At 42.9% G+C, this 16,651-nt stretch overlaps 1 protein-coding gene across 7 annotated transcripts in view; it reads right to left on the bottom strand.

Annotated features, from left to right (window-relative positions):
• SCPEP1 (serine carboxypeptidase 1) overlaps window positions 1–16,651 on the bottom strand; it is a 44,424-nt gene extending 27,773 nt beyond the window's left edge. For 3 of the 7 annotated variants that reach the window (XR_003428762.1, XM_027087131.1, XM_027087134.1), the window contains exons 1-5: window positions 16,525–16,651; window positions 14,512–14,660; window positions 10,011–10,100; window positions 7,361–7,516; window positions 6,943–7,017 (exon numbers count right to left, since the gene is read on the bottom strand). Coding sequence is in view for 6 of the 7 variants with exons in the window: in XM_027087131.1 (XP_026942932.1) it covers window positions 6,943–7,017; window positions 7,361–7,516; window positions 10,011–10,100; window positions 14,512–14,660; window positions 16,525–16,588 (534 nt within the window). In the remaining variant the exon portion in view is untranslated. Of the gene's footprint in view, window positions 1–6,942; window positions 7,018–7,360; window positions 7,517–9,917; window positions 10,101–14,511; window positions 14,661–16,524 lie in introns of those variants that run through there. The other 4 variants (XM_027087133.1, XM_027087132.1, XM_027087135.1 and 1 more) reach the window with 3 other exon arrangements.

Here is a 16,651-nt window from a genome sequence, read left to right as displayed (position 1 = left end):
AGGGGACTTTAACACCCCATCTTCACCAATGGACAGATCATCCAAAATGAAAATAAATAAGGAAACACACACTTTAAATGATACATTAAACAAGATGGACTTAATTGTTATTTATAGGACATTCCATCAAAAACAACTGAATACACATTTTTCTCAAGTGCTCATGGAACATTCTCCAGGATAGATCATATCTTGGGTCACAAATCAAGCCTTGGTATTTAAGAAAACTGAAATCGTATTATGTATCTTTCCGACCACAATGCTATGAGACTAGATATCAATTACAGGAAAAAATCTGTAAAAAATACAAACACATGGAGGCTAAACGTGATACAAACTTAATAAACTTAATACAAAACTTAATAAACTTAATACAGACTTAATAAACTTAATACAAAAATACAAACACGTGGAAGCTATACTTAATAACCAAAAGATCACTGAAGAAATGAAAGAGCAAAACAAAAAATACCTAGAAACAAATGACAATGAAAACATGATGACCCAAAACCTATGGGATGCAGCAAAAACAGTTCTAAGAGGGAAGTTTATAGAAATACAATCCTACCTTAAGAAATAAGAAACATCTCAAATAAACAACCTAACCTTACACCTAAAGCAATTAGAGAAAGAAGAACAAAAGAACCACAAAGTTAGCAGAAGGCAAGAAATCATAAAGATCAGATCAGGAATAAATGAAAAAGAAATGAAGGAAACGATAGCAAAGACCAATAAAACTAAAAGCTGGTTCTTTGAGAAGATAAACAAAATTGATAAACCATTAGACAGACTCATCAAGAAAAAAAGGGAGAAGACTCAGATCAATAGAATTAGAAATGAAAAAGGAGAAATAAAAACTGACACTGCAGAAATACAAAGGATCATGAGAGATTACTACAAGCAACTCTGTGCCAATAAAATGGACAACTGGAAGAAATGGACAAATTCTCAGAGACGCACAAGCTTCCGAGACTGAACCAGGAAGAAACAGAAAATATGAACAGACCAATCACAAGCACTGAAATTGAAACTGTGATTAAAAATCTTCCAACAAACAAAAGCCCAGGACCAGATGGCTTCACTTGCGAATTCTATCAAACACTTAGAGAAGAGCTAACACCTATCCTTCTCAAACTCTTCCAAAATATAGCAGAGGGAGGAACACTCCCAAACTCATTCTACGAGGCCACCATCACTCTGATACCAAAGCCAGACCAAGATGTCACAAAGAAAGAAAATTACAGGCCAATATCACCAATGAACATAGATGCAAACATCCTCAACAAAATACTAGCAAACAGAATCCAACAGCACATTAAAAGGATCATACACCATGATCAAATGGGGTTTATTCCAGGAATGCAAGGATTTTTCAATATATGCAAATCAATCAATGTGATACACCAAATTAACAAACTGAAGGAGAAAAACCATATGATCATCTCAATAGATGCAGAGAAAGCTTTTGACAAAATTCAACACCGATTTATCATAAAAACCCTCCAGAAAGTAGGCATAGAGTGAAATTTCCTCAACATAATAAAGGCCATCTATGACAAACCCACAGCCAACATCGTCCTCAATGGTAATAAACTGAAACCATTTCCACTAAGATCAGGAACAAGACAAGGTTGCCCACTCTCACCACTCTTATTCAACATAGTTTTGGAAGTTTTAGCCACAGCAATCAGAGAAGAAAAAGAAATAAAAGGTATCCAAATCGGAAAAGAAGTAAAGCTGTCACTGTTTGCAGATGACATGATACATAGAGATGTGTACACAGAGAATCCTAAAGATGCTACCAGAAAACTACTAGAGGTAATCAATGAATCTGGTAAAATAGCAGGATACAAAATTAATGCACAGAAATCTCTGGCATTCCTATACACTAATGATGAAAAATCTGAAAGTGAAATTAAGAAAAGACTCCCATTTACCATTGCAACAAAAAGAATAAAATATCTAGGAGTAAACCTACCTAAGAAGACAAAAGACCTGTACGCAGAAAATTATAAGACACTGATGAAAGAAATTAAAGATGATACAAATAGATGGAGAGATATACCATGTTCTTGGATTGGAAGCATCAACAATGTGAAAATGACTCTACTACCCAAAGCAATCTACAGATTCATTGCAATCCCTATCAAACTAACAATGGCATTTTTCACAAAACTAGATCAAAAAATTTCACAATTTGTATGGAAACACAAAAGACCCCGAATAGCAAAAGCAATCTTGAGAAAGAAAAACGGAGCCGGCTCCCGGACTTCAGGCTATACTACAAAGCTACAGTGATCAAGACAGTATGGTACTGGCATAAAAACAGAAATATAGATCAATGGAACAGGACAGAAAGCCCAGAGATAAACCCATGCACATATGGTCACCTTATCTTTGATAAAGGAGGCAAGAATATACAGTGGAGAAAAGACAGCCTCTTCAATAAGTGGTGCTGGGAAAACTAGACAGCTACATGTAAAAGAATGAAATTAGAACATTCCCTAACAACATACACAAAAATAAACTCAAAATGGATTAAAGACCTAAATGTAAGGCCAGACACTATCAAACTCTTAGAGGAAAACAGAGGCAGAACACTACATGACAGAAATCACAGCAAGATTCTTTTTGGCCCACCTCCTAGAGAAATGGAAGTATAATCAAAAATAAACAAAGGGGACCTAATGAAACTTAAAAGCTTTTGCACAGCAAAGGAAACCATAAACAAGACCAAAAGACAACCCTCAGAATGGGAGAAGATATTTGCAAATGAAGCAACTGACAAAGGATTAATCTCCAAAATTTACAAGAGGGTCATTCAGCTCAATATCAGAAAAACTAACAACCCAATCCAAAAATGGGCAGAAGACCTAAACAGACATTTTTCCAAAGAAGATATACAGATTGCCAAGAAACACATGAAAGAATGCTCAACATCATTAATCATTAGAGAAATGCAAATCAAAACTACAATGAGATATCATCTCACACTGGTCAGAATGGCCATCATAAAAAAATGTACAAACAATAAATACTGGAGAGGGTGTGGAGAAAAGGGAACCCTCTTGCACTGTTGGTGGGAATTTAATTTGATACAGCCACTATGGAGAACAGTATGGAGGTTCCTTACAAAACTAAAAATAAAACTACCATACGACCCAGCAATCCCACTGCTGGGCATATACCCTGAGAAAACCATAATTCAAAAAGAGTCATGTACCAAAATGTTCATTGCAGCTCTATTTACAATAGCCAGGACATGGAAGCAACCTAAGTGTCCATCAACAGATGAATGGATAAAGAAGTTGTGACACATATATACAATGGGATATTACTAAGCCATAAAAAGAAACAAAATTGAGTTATTTGTAGTGAGGTGGATGGACCTAAGAGTCTGTCATACAGATTGAAGTAAGTCAGAAAGAGAAAAACAAATACCATATTCTAACACACATATATGGAACATTAAAAAAAAAAAGTTCTGAAGAACCTACAGGCAAGACGGGAATAAAGACACAGACCTAGTAGAGCATAGACTTGAGGTTATGGGGATGGAGAAGGGTAAGCTGGGACAAAGTGAGAGAGTGGCATGGACATATATACACTACCAAACTTAAAATAGATAGCTAGTGGGAAGCAGCCACAAAGCACAGAGAGATCAGCTTGGTGCTTTGTGACCACCTAGAGGGGTGGGATAGGGAGGGTGGGAGGGAGGGAGATGCAAGAGGGAAGAGATATGGGGACATATGTATATGTATAATTGATTCACTTTGTTATAAAGCAGAAACTAACACATCATTGTTAAGCAATTATACTCCACTAAAGATGTTAAAAAAAATAAAATAAAATAAAAATCACCAAAAAACCCAGCTTTATTTTTGGACCTTGAAATTTGATTTTCACACAATTTTCATGTGTCATGAAACATTATTCTTCTTTTAATCCACCCCACCCCACCACTGTCACTCGATAATGTAAAAACCATTCTTAGCTCATGAGTCGTATAAAAGCAGGTGGTGGACTGAATTTGACCTATAGGCCATCGTTTCCTGAAATCTGACCTATTATAATATATTCTCTTCAATACTTTTACCTTGAATGCATCAGGCCTTTAACTATGACCTCCAGTTTTGTAGGAAACACCATGAAGAGAGGAATAAACTAAATTACACCATGAAGATGCTACCACACAATTCCAGAAAATGGGATATTCTGTTAGTCTGGTTTCTTTATCAAATGGGGGTCATAAAAAAGGAACTGTGTTAGATGAAAACGGACTTTAGGGACATCCCAGCCACATGTAATTCACGGATCTGGACTGAGTCCTGGCTTAAACAAACTGACCAAAAAGGACGTGTTGGGATTATTAAAGCCTGAATATTTGAGATGAAAGTTTACTGAAGTAGGAAAGGGAGGACTAGTGACGGAAGGAAGCAGGCTACAGACATTATGTATACTACTATCTCCTATTGGTTAAAAAATTTACTTATTTCTAAAAGCGCAGAAAAAGATTTAAAGGCTATACACTGAGGTGTTAACAATGGTGATCTCTTTTTAATTTTTTTAATTTGTGCTTGCTGTATTTTCTAATTTTCTGTTATGCACCTATACTGCTTCTTACAAAAGGTTCATTTTTAAAGAGAATTAATAAATCTTAAAAAAAAAAGCTCATACTGTATAACACGAGGAATATAGCCAATATTTTACTATAAATAGAGTATAATCTTTATAAATTGTGAATCACTATATTGTATATGTGTAACTTATATAATATTGTACATCAACTATACTTCAATTAAAAAAAGCTCATACAAGCTCACTGTAAAAAGTTTAATCACAGAAGGAGACAGGAGAAAATGTGAAAAAACTTCTACCTCTGCCCCACCTGCACCCTCACGCTCACTAACCAGTTAACATGGTATATATCCTTCTAACTCCTTTCTTTGTTTTCACAAGCATATATAGATACATACATGTATACATATGCACAGATCTACCCATTCTTTCTGATGGCTTCAAAGTGTCCATCACGGAAGGATCCACGTATTTCATTTAAGTAATCCTCTACACACAGCCACTGATCTCGTTTTCCGTTTATGGACATTATAAGCAACGATGAACTTAACATCCTCTGACACACACACATGTATAAGTATTCCCACAGGACAGATTCCTGGAAGTGAAATTATTGGGTCAAAGGGCACATACATTTTAAAAGTTTATAGATACTGCCAAAGTGCCCTTTTACAATGATTTACCAGTTTTCATTCCCATCAAATGTGCACAAGAGCACTTATTTCCCTGACTGCTTACCAAAACTGGGGGTTACCAAATTTTTACTTTATTTTATTTATTTATTTTTTTGGCCATGCCATGTGGCATGCGGGATCTTAGTTCCCCGACCAGGAATCGAACCCGTGCCCCCTGCAGTGGAAGCGTGGAGTGCTAATCACTGGACCCCCAGAGACCTCCCACCAATTTTTAAAAATATTTGCAAATCTCACAGATTTGACTTACTACTAAAAGTTGAACATTGTTCACATGTCCATAGGCAGTTTGCATTTCTTCTATAAATTGTTTGCCCATATTTTCTGGCCAATATCCTATTAGAATATATTTTTTTTTTTTTTTTTTTTTTTGTGGTACGTGGGCCTCTCACTGTTGTGGCCTCTCCCGTTGCGGAGCACAGGTTCCGGACGTGCAGGCCCAGCGGCCATGGCTCACGGGCCTAGCCGCTCCGCGGCATGTGGGATCTTCCCGGACTGAGGCACGAACCCGCGTCCCCTGTATGGGCAGGTGGACTCTCAACCACTGCACCACCAGGGAAGCCCCCTAGAATATTATCTTCTTTAATGAACTTATTGATGTGAATACTACTTCTACTATATATTTATTTGTGTGTATATATCTTTTAAAATTGTTTATGAAACTCTAATTAGTTTTAAATTTCTATGTGGTCTAAATACGTCAAACTTATTCTTTTTGCTTTTGGGTGTTTCATCTTATGAAGGAAAAGCAAGTTTTTCGTACCCAAGATTATAAAACTTTTCTCCTATGTTTTCAGGTTCTCTTACAGTTTTGATTTTTATGTTTAGATTTTTAATCTATCAAGAACTGATGTTCCGGGGCTTCCCTGTTGGTGCAGTGGTTAAGAATCTGCCTGCCAATGCAGGGGACACGGGTTCAAGCCCTGGTCTGGGAAGATCCCACATGCCGCGGAGCAACTAAGCCCGTGCGCCACAACTACTGAGCCTGTGCTCTAGAGCCTGTGAGCCACAACTACTGAAGCCCTCACGCCTAGAGCCTGTGCTCTGCAACAAGAGAAGCCACTGCAATGAGAAGCCCGCGCACCGCAACAAAGAGTAGCCCCCGCTCGCCACAACTAGAGAAAGCCCGTGGACAGCAACAAAGACCCAACGCAGCCAAAAATAAAATAAATAATTAAAAAAATAAAAAGAACTGATGTTTCATGTAAGGCAAGAATCTAACTTTACTATTTTCCAAAGTGATAGCCACTTGTCTCCATATCATTTATTGAACATTCTGTTTTCCTCAATGATTTGAAATACCACCTTATCATTTATATGTTCATATGTAAGTATGATACATATGTATGTTATAAACATACACAGATACATATATACATATACATAAGTATATATAAAATATGTTTCTAGATTCTTTAGCCTGATGCATGTATCTGCATTTCTCTGTTGCTACGCCAGCCGCAAATTGCTTTACTCGCTTAGCTGTATAGCCTGTTCGATATCTGGTGGGGCAAACTTCATTGTTCTTTTTGAAATTTTTCATGGTTATTATTACAGACTTACTCTGTATGTACAAGGTCCTATTCAAAGAATATTCAATTATCAGGTGACTATCACAAGTAAGATAATGAGTTTCTGTCCAACATCAAAACAAAGTCATCTTCCTTGTTACCTTATAAAGTTCTAGAGCAATGCCAGCAGCCATTTTTCCTCCATAGGACTCTGAGAAAATGTAGAATGGAATCGTCTAGGAAGAAAAGGAATTTACAAAGAATTAAATATCCTGAATGTCTTTTAATTCACACGAATCAATTTCAAATTTCTATTGCATGTAATGGCCAGACAAAACAAATCTGCTTTTGCTGATCTTTCCTCCCATATCTGATTATTATGTTTAATTAGAATACTGGCTGCAGGGTCATTTTTTTCAAGCTAAAACCACCTTTAGTGATGACTGAAACAGAAGCCCACAATCTGATCCTGGGTGCAAAAAGGTTTTCTCTGGAATCAGCTAGGCATGTAACTCTTGGGGAAGTTTGCATCTGATGGATGCAGTGCTGCAACTGCTAGCCCCCTCTGAGCTTGCTTACCTGGAATTCTTTGTGGCATTCAAAGAAAGTCTTCAGGAGAACCATCATGTCTGATGCCACCATGGCCAGGTCTTTGGTGTATGCGTCACTCTTGTTCACATAACTGAACCCAGTGCCCACTGGGTTATCCACAAACAGGAGACTGGCCGACTGGAGCTACAAGCCACAGAGGAAAGTCAAATGTTGCAATCAGGGGCTTCCCTGGTGACGCAGTGGTTGAGAGTCTGCCTGCCAATGCACGGGACACGGGTCCGTGTCCCGGTCCGGGAAGATCCCACATGCCGCGGAGCTGCTGGGCCCGTGAGCCATGGCCGCTGAGCCTGCGCGTCCAGAGCCTGTGCTCTGCAACGGGAGAGGCCACAACGGTGAGAGGCCCGCGTACCGCAAAAAAAAAAAAAAAAAAAAGTTGCAATCAGCCAGCCAGTCACCAACTATCTTCTGATCACCTTATATGAGCTCAACAAAAACCACGCATGTGAGGATATCAGTGTGGTTATGATCTGTTACTAAAATGTATTAAAAAAAAAAAATGGGGGGGCTTCCCTGGTGGCGTAGTGGTTGAGAGTCTGCCTGCCGACGCAGGGGACACGGGTTCGTGCCCCAGTCCGGAAAGATCCCACATGCCGTGGAGCAGCTGGGCCCGTGAGCCATGGCCGCTGAGCCTGCGCGTCTGGAGCCTGTGCTCCGCAATGGGAGAGGCCACAACAGTGAGGCCCGCGTACCACAAAAAAAAAAAAAAAATTGGAACAGGAACACGGACTAGTATAGCAAAGAAAGGCAAAGAAAAGGAGAGGCAAGAAGGAAAAATTAACATATACACAGGGATCGAAGCATCTAGGCTGTTACTTTCAGACACTACAAATGTCCTGAATGTAATTCATTCGTGCAGGTAGAACCATGCAGTGTCAGTCTGAGCAACAGCTCGAAGCAGTGAGAGGTCGGAATACCACACGTCTGTTTTCTTCAAGATGAATCCAGTTTCCACATTGGCCTGGCTTTGCTGAACACTACAAGAACAGAATTTATTCTAACACCTTTCCCAAAGAGGTTTAGAGTTATAGAATTTTACATCCTGAAGGATCCCTAGTGATGACACACTACAGCCATGTCCTTTACTGATCAGGACATTAAAGCCCAGAAAGGCCCAGGACTTGTCCAAGGTCACAAAGTTGGATAGGTAATGGCAGTGTCAGGACCAAGGCCAGCATCTCCTCACTTCTTGTTCAGGCTCTCTGCCCCAGTCACATTACCCTATTAGTCGTGGGAGGCTTGGGGACAAGCCAGTGGGGTACTCTGCTACTGGAAGTGAGTATGTGAATGTTCTAGGCTGAGGGAACAGCATGTGCAAAGACCCTGAGGCAAGAGTAAGTAAAATGTGCTTAAAGAAGACCAGTATGGAGACAGACAAGAAAATCAAAGGGCTCAGAGGGGATCTTCAGGTGGAGGTGCTCCCGCACTGAGTCTTAGAGGTGAGTATGGTGAGCTAGGTGTGACCGGGTGACCAAAGGAATGAAGTGCAAGCCCAGGAATGGCCCGCACAGAGGCCTCAAGGAGAGTGCGCATGCAGAGAAGCTGGGAGGTATGGCTAGCAGAAGCCAGTTTACGCCCAGGAATCTGGATCCGATCTTTGCAGAACTGAAAGACAGTAAACTAAGGAGTGACTGGCATTGGAGGGTTTCACCCAAGCACCATGTGGGAAGTGGATTGGGGGTGGGGGGGGCATTTTGAAAGCACCCACGAGAGGCAATGGAAAAGGGGTGGATGAAGAATATTAGCAACACTTGGGTATTAAACACAGAGCTACCATAGGACCCAGCAATTCCCCACCCCACCCCGCCAAATTGAAAATAGGGGCCCAAACAAATATTTGTACGCTAATGTTCCCTGCATTATTCACAACAGCCAAAAGGTGAAAACAACCTAAGTGTCCATCAACAGATGGGAGAGGAGCAGAGGAGAAGCACAGAGCAGAGGGTGGCCACCAGCTGGGAGCAACAGCCCCACCCTGCCCACTGGTGTGGTTTTATCCACCAGTGTTTGGCAGCCTGGAGGAAGGGGCTGAGCAGGTGGACAGGGGGACTGACCCCAGGCTGGGCATGGCAAGGATGCGGAGGGAGAAGAATGAGGGAACCAGGGGTGAGGGTTAGGTAAGGAAGTGAAGCGAAGAATGAGGGGGCGGGGTGAGACAGAGAACTAGAGAGACATCAAAAGGGCAGAGGACAAGGGGTTTGAAGTCCTGAGGAAGACAAGAATGGAAGTAGGAGAGTAGGAGGGGAAAGGATTGCAGGTTGTGGCCAGAAGGTGGGACCCTGGCATCTCAGATTGCAGGGATGGCCAATATGTGGGTCATGACAAGGTCCAGGGGGTCTGCTAGAGTAGACAGAGGTTTCTGCAGGCAAGTGGAGAGAAAGGTCAGCGAGTTGGGAAGGTGACCAGTGTGGGATAAGCTGCCCCAAGAAATGGAAGAGGCTGGCCAGAGAGGAAGCCTGTGGACAAGTACGCAAGGTCCCCCTGGACACAGAGGAAGAGGGAGGGGGGTGGAGTGGGATGGCTCAACTTGTGACGCCACCCAGAATGGGGTAGGGCTGGGTGGGACTCAGCCTGGGGGAGGCCACACGGCAGTTTGAGTTCGAGGCCTTCCTCACTGTACCCAAGTAGTTCTTCGTGGTTTGAGATCTCTGTCAAGGGGCCCGATTTCCTCAAAGTTCCCAAATCCAGTGCTGGAACCACCTGGACCACCCTGTGAAAGCAAAACAAACAAACAAACAAAAATAAAGTCAGAGAAAATGTTAGTCAAACCTTCGTCACTCCAACAATGACCCCATTCACTGTAAACAATTTATGAGTCAGTGATGGCTGGGTCAGCCTTACACACAGGACACAACTGATCCAGTGTCTGCACTAACTGAGCCCCTGGTAACTGCTCAAGTCTTTCTAAAAAAAGGAAGCAACCGGGCTAAGGGCCCCCAGAGGGAACGTTCCTACCTCTGATTCTCTGAGCTTGACCCGTGGGGTTTGCTGACCTCAAAACATCTCGTCCAAACCTCTCCCTTCAAAGATGAGCAGTATGGCCCAGAGAGGGAACGTGGCAATTAGGGGCTCCACCAGGACTGGACCCGGGGCCTTGTGACTCTCCACCACCTTCTCCTCAGTGTCCCTGAGGATTTACCAGGGACCCAGACTGAGGGGCAGTTTGATCAAGATGATCCCCAGGATATAACATAGTAAATGCGGAAGTCCCTGGGCAGGAAGCACTCAACACTGTGGGCAGGATTCTGAACAGAAGCTCAGTGCTGGGGGCCCAGACAATGGGAGGCAGAGGTTCTATGGCTTCTAAGGGCTAAGAGAGGGGAGGAGGTCCTTCAGGAGATGGTCAGGGGTAAGGATGGTCAGTGCTTTTCTGGACAAAACCTCAGGGGTCAGCTGAGCCAACAGGATAGGCCGAGGGCCTTGAATAAAAGGATGCTATCTCCCTGTGCAAGATGGTTAGGAAAGGGAGATACACAATGATGGAAGGAAACAGCTCAGGCAAAACAGAAACCAGGGCAATCTGTACAGGGAAATCTAAAGGAAAAAAAAAGACAACATAGAGTCAGGGCTCAGGGGTAACTAAAGGACCCCAACAGAGAGTTTATGAAACTATTGAATGTTTTGAACCGACACCAAGCTAACTATTATAAAACTGGGAGGCTATAAATCCCTCTAAGCAATGTCCTCACCATCGACAGAATGAAAAGACCTATGGAACGGGAGAAAATAGTTGCAAATGATACAACCAATAAGGGGTTAATATCCAACATATATGAACAGCTCATATAACTCAACATCAAAAAAACAAACAACCTGATTAAAAAATGGGCAGAAGAACTCAATAGACATTTTTCCAAAGAGGAAATGCAGGTGGCCAGCATGAACATGAAAAGATGCTCAACACTGCTGATCATCAGGGAAATGCAAATCAAAACCATAACGATATACCACCTCACACCTGTCAGAATGGCTATCATCAAAAAGACCACAAACAAATGTTGGCGAGGATGTGGAGAAAAGGGAATCCTTGTAACACTGTCGGTGGGAATGTAAATTGGTGCAGCCACTGTGGAAAACAGTATGGAGGTTTCTCAAAAAACTAAAAATAGAACTACCACATGATCCAGTGATTCCACTCCTAAGTATATATTTGAAAAAAACAAAAACACTAATTTGAAAAAATACATGCACCCTAATGTTCATAGAAGCATTATTTGTAATAGCCAAGATATGGAAGCAACCTAAGTGCCCATCAACAGATGAATGGATAAAGAAGAGGCGGTGTATATATATACAATGGAATACTACTCAGCCTTCAAAAAGAATGAAATTTTGCCAACTGCAGCAACATGATTGGACTTTGAGGGTATTATGCTAAGTGAAATAAGTCAGACAAAGAAAGACAAATACTGTATGATGTCACTTATATGGAAAATCTAAAAAATACAACAAACGAGTGGCTGTAACAGAAAAGAAGCAGACTCACAGATATAGAGAACAAACTAGTGGCTACCAGGGGGGAGAGGGAAGGGAGGGGGGAATGTAAAGGAAGGGGATTAAGAGATACAAACCACTATGTATAAAATAAACTACAAGGATATATTGTACAACACGGGGAATATAGCCCATATTTATAGAACTATAAATGGAGTAGAACCTTTAAAAATTGTGAATCACTATACTGTATACCTGTAACATATAATACTGTACACCAACTATTCTTCAATTTAAAAAACAGCAAAGCAAAAAACAAAATAAAATAAAAGCAAGGGTCCTTGAGTGAAAGCTGGGCCCCTTTTTCCTAGTGGACTTACTGGGCTGGGATAGGACCAAAGTGAAAGGAGAGAAGCTGGAATCCTAGAGGTATGGTCTTTGTGGGAGAAATCCCATTCTCCTGTCCTGTTCTACTTGATAACATACCACTGCAAAAGCTCTTTGTCTAGAACTTTGGGATGGGGGTACTGTCACGGCCCAGGACTATGCAGTGACTCTGAAATATGGCAAGTGTGTCCAAGGACAAACTAAAACGCTTAAATGACTTGAAAGTGTACCTAACGTAGCACACTACATCACTCAGAGCTACTCCACTCAGATGACGTGACCTTGACTCCCAAGGACCTGTCCAGAGGAGTCAGTGCATGGATTCTCAGTAGGCTGCTAAGAGACATCTCCTTTTAACCTGAATTAATTATTTCTTCCTTAATCATACTCTTTTCCCCTTCCCTTGGGCCTCTGAGGAGATGAAGAGCAGGACAGTGAGCCCGTTGATAACCATCAAATAGCATCTCAGCTCACAGAAACCAAAGGTCACAAACTGCACGGTCTTGAGGGGCCAGAAGAGGAGCAGAGAGGGCAGGTGGGTCCCCCGAAGCTCCTGCCTGTGTGCAAGAGGGGCCCCACCACTCCGCTCCGGGACAGCAAGTTCAGGCCCCAAGTAATCGCATCTCCTGGTTTTGGGAAAAAGGAAGGAAATGTCTTCATTTGTAAATGTTGGCAACTCATTCAAATAAAACAACTGCCCTACTCTGCAGTCAACCAGAAGGAAGGTTTGCCGTCTCAGAAATTCAGTGGTTTTCAGTGTGTTCCCGGAAGCCCAGAAAGTACCTGAGGGGCAGCACGTGACAAAGGGGAGGCTGAATGGGTGGGACTTGGCACTCCGCCCCAGCCCCGGCCCCAGCACTTCCTTCTTCTGCTTTGGCTGGTCTGCAAGCTTTCACTTGGGAGCGGAAGAAGTTCTGCTGATTAATACAAAGTTTGAAAACCGCTGAAATCCCGCAGACCAAAGCCCAGAGAAGGGAAGTGTTTTGCCATGGCTCTAAGTGGCAGGAAGGCAGAACTGGGCTTGTCCACTGCACGGCTCTCCCTGACAGCCCTGCCACAGCTTCATCTCCAGCTGCCCGGGATGCACAAAAGCTCCCTGGGACACACAGACGGGTTCTTCTTCTGAGCACTCTCGGGCTGAGCCTCACCCCAGCCTTCAAAGAAAATACTTGCGATAATCCCAAGAGAAAAAGGCCCCTCCGTGCAAACTGCTCTTCTTATCTCATCAGAAAGCCTGTATCCACTGGTCTGGAAGGCAAAGCTGGGGGCACTGGGAGGCTGCTTACGAATAATGACATTTTTGGAGGAAGTGACATTTACATCCCATGGGGGTGAGTATCAGGGCGCCCTATTTTTTTTTTTTTCGGTACGCGGGCCTCTCACTGTTGTGGTCTCTCCCGCTGCGGAGCACAGGCTCCAGACGCGCAGGCTCAGCGGCCATGGCTCATGGGCCCAGCCGCTCCGCGGCATGTGGGATCTTCCCGGACCGGGGCACGAACACGTGTCCCCTGCATGGGCAGGCGGACTCTCAACCACTGCGCCACCAGGGAATCCCTAGGGCGCCCTATTTATTGGTGAGCAACCTGGTGCCCCAGCTGGGCCATGCCTACAGTTTCCAGAAGGTGAAGCAAGACCGCATTCCTCAACCCCTCCCTAGATCTTGGTCTTCCAGGTGGGTGTGGGCCACCTTTGTACAGACATTTTAGGAATGAAAGGAAGGAAGGATCCTCTGCCTGCCCTCAAATAATTTCCAACCAGTTTCCTTCTTCAATCCTACCACTAGAGCTCAAGATTAAAAATGCAAACACTCTTTAGGGAGAAGAATAGGGCCCGACACTTAATGCTAAGATACAAAAGGCTGAGTTCTTTCAAAATACCAGTTTTTCTAGGGGCAAGGAATTCAGATCTAGGAAAGGACTGGGAGGGGAGAGGAAGGGCTGGTCAGGGTACCTCAGTCTTTGCTTTGGAACCTTCCAGAAACACTTTCTGTCAGCATATTGTCAAATGTGTCTTCAGGAGCTTCCAGTAAGGGTTCCTACTGCTGCCTGTGCTGGGCTCAATAGAAAAAGACCCCCGTAAAAGACTAGAACCTCTCACTCTCTGATTTGGCTTCCTTGACTGTACCATCGCCTTTGCCTGCCTCAGAAGGACGCTGAATTCCCAAGCCTAGGAGAGCCCCAGCTGGCTGCTGGACCACATCAGTTCTTCACTGCTGAGCTGTGAGCCTTTAAGGGCAAGCAAGGTGGTAAGTGGGGGAAACCTGGCCTCAACCTCAGGCCAGGCAGTGAAACCAATTTTACCTGAAGCCACATGACCAGGGGCAGTTCTGAGAAGTTCTTGCTGGGGCTGGTGGCATAATAGAGCCACCAGAACATGTGGGCATCCTTCCGGACAGTCACATAATCCCATACTTCCTTGCCCTCTTCTGTGGGCCAGCTGATGACAGCTCCTGAAACAGAAGCACAGTTCGATTTTCCAGAAGAATGTCTATGTCCAGTTAAATTCCCAGCCCAGGAGACACGGCTGGGTTAGGCTAGTGATGATTTGGTTTATACTTCAGACAATTTATTTACTCCAATATATTGTGGAGATAAGGAAAAAAAACCTCAAAAAACTCAGCTATGAAAAAACATACCAAACTTAATAGTGGCACAGGGGGCTGGAGGCTTTCACATTTTCACCTACACCCTCTGTAATGTTTGGATTTTTAACAGGAAGCATAAAACGTGTTTATAATTCTGTTTAAAAGAGAGAGATTTACACTTTGGGGGAAAAAAAATCTCAAAATGCAGCACGTTGATTTTTGTTCCTCATTTAATATACAATTAAAGAAGCATCACGGGCTTCCCTGGTGGCGCAGTGGTTGAGAGTCCGCCTGCTGATGCAGGGGACACGGGTTCATGCCCCTGTCCGGGAAGATCCCACGTGCTACGGAGCGGCTGGGCCCGTGAGCCATGGCCGCTGAGCCTGCGCGTCCGGAGCCTGTGCTCCGCAACGGGTGAGGCCACAACAGTGAGAGGCCCACATAACGCAAAAAAAAAAAAAAAAAAAAGAAGCAGCATCACAAGTTAGTGGGGCAAGATTACTCACTATATTACTCTGGAGTAACAGATTTTTGAAGAAAAAAAATAGAGATGTAGGTTCTTTCTTAACACTCTAAACCAAAATAAATTCCAAGTGGATCAGATATTTCAATTTTAAAATTTAGATGTGAAAAATAATATGAAAATAGAGTTGAAAGTCTCTTTGACCTCTGGATGGGGAAACGATTAAAGCATACCCTAGAGACTATAAAACAAAATATCAAGAGCTGAGGACAGAAACTTGTTACATTTCTGTACAACAAAAATAAAAGGCAAAACAACAAAGAAAGGTCGGCAACAAATATGAAAAAGGGTATTTCCTTAATCGTTAGACCAACTAAAAAATGCAAGATCCTTGAAACAATCAAGATAGCTGTACAATACCTAGCACTTACCAGGCATTCAATAAATGCCCCCGCTCGCCGCAACTAGAGAAAGCCCGCGCGCAGCAACAAAGACCCAACGCAGCCAAAAATAAATAATAATAAAATAAATTTATATAAAAAAAATCGGGGGGCAACCTATTCGACATTTCCCAGACACAAGTCGAAGGGTCATATGATCCCCATTTTACAAAAGGGAAAACAAGTAAAGCAACTTGCCTAAGATCACAAGGCAAGTTTGTGGTTAGTTCGAATTCTCAGTTCTTGATTCACACCAGGGCTCATTTTGCTTAAAGAAAAGACTGAAAATCAATTTGCAAGTCATCCCATTAAACACGAATTTGTTTTTGCCAAAAAGGACTGCGGTGAGGGGACATATTATCCTGCCTGTTCTGATCAGGTAGAGGTAGAAAGGCTTACTCGCAATTAAACGTCCCATTCGTGGTAGGATTTTTCAGTCTTGGTACCGTGTGTTTCAGCTCAAAATAAAAAGACCTTATAATCTCATTTAGCAGCCAATCGCGGCAGGAAAAGGGAGGTGGCCTTAAGATTGCGGAACCCTCATTGATCAGGAGCTTCTCCAAATCTTACATTTTGCAAAACTGCTTCTACCTACACGCAGGGAAGAAACAAGGCAGCAGACCACCCAGAGCCAGAAAAAAGTAGAAAAAGAACTTTGAATCCGGAAAAAAAAAAATAGAGTGAGACTCAAAAGCAAAAATAATTACGCAAGGTAGAAACAGGGGAAAAGGAATATGCTTTAAAAAGCACAAACCCACTAACAGATTCTTATCCCTAAAGAAGAGAAGGAGGCACCGGCCGCTGAAGCACTTTTGCCCGAACCTACCCGTGCTCAGGCCCAGGAGCAGCAGCAGCACCGGCATAAGACAACTCCGCGGCGCCAGCTCCATGACGAATACCGCGCGGCAGCATCAGCTACGGGCTGGACGCCGCGCCTCAGCACGTGACGGTTG

This window comes from Aethalodelphis obliquidens, unplaced genomic scaffold (genome assembly GCF_003676395.1).
Source record: "Aethalodelphis obliquidens isolate GAN/ISIS:26980383/991018 unplaced genomic scaffold, ASM367639v1 scaffold58, whole genome shotgun sequence".
Lineage (NCBI taxonomy): Eukaryota > Metazoa > Chordata > Mammalia > Artiodactyla > Delphinidae > Aethalodelphis > Aethalodelphis obliquidens.
The sequence above is the reverse complement of the archived record's forward strand: the minus strand, read 5'-3'. Positions and strand labels throughout refer to the sequence as shown.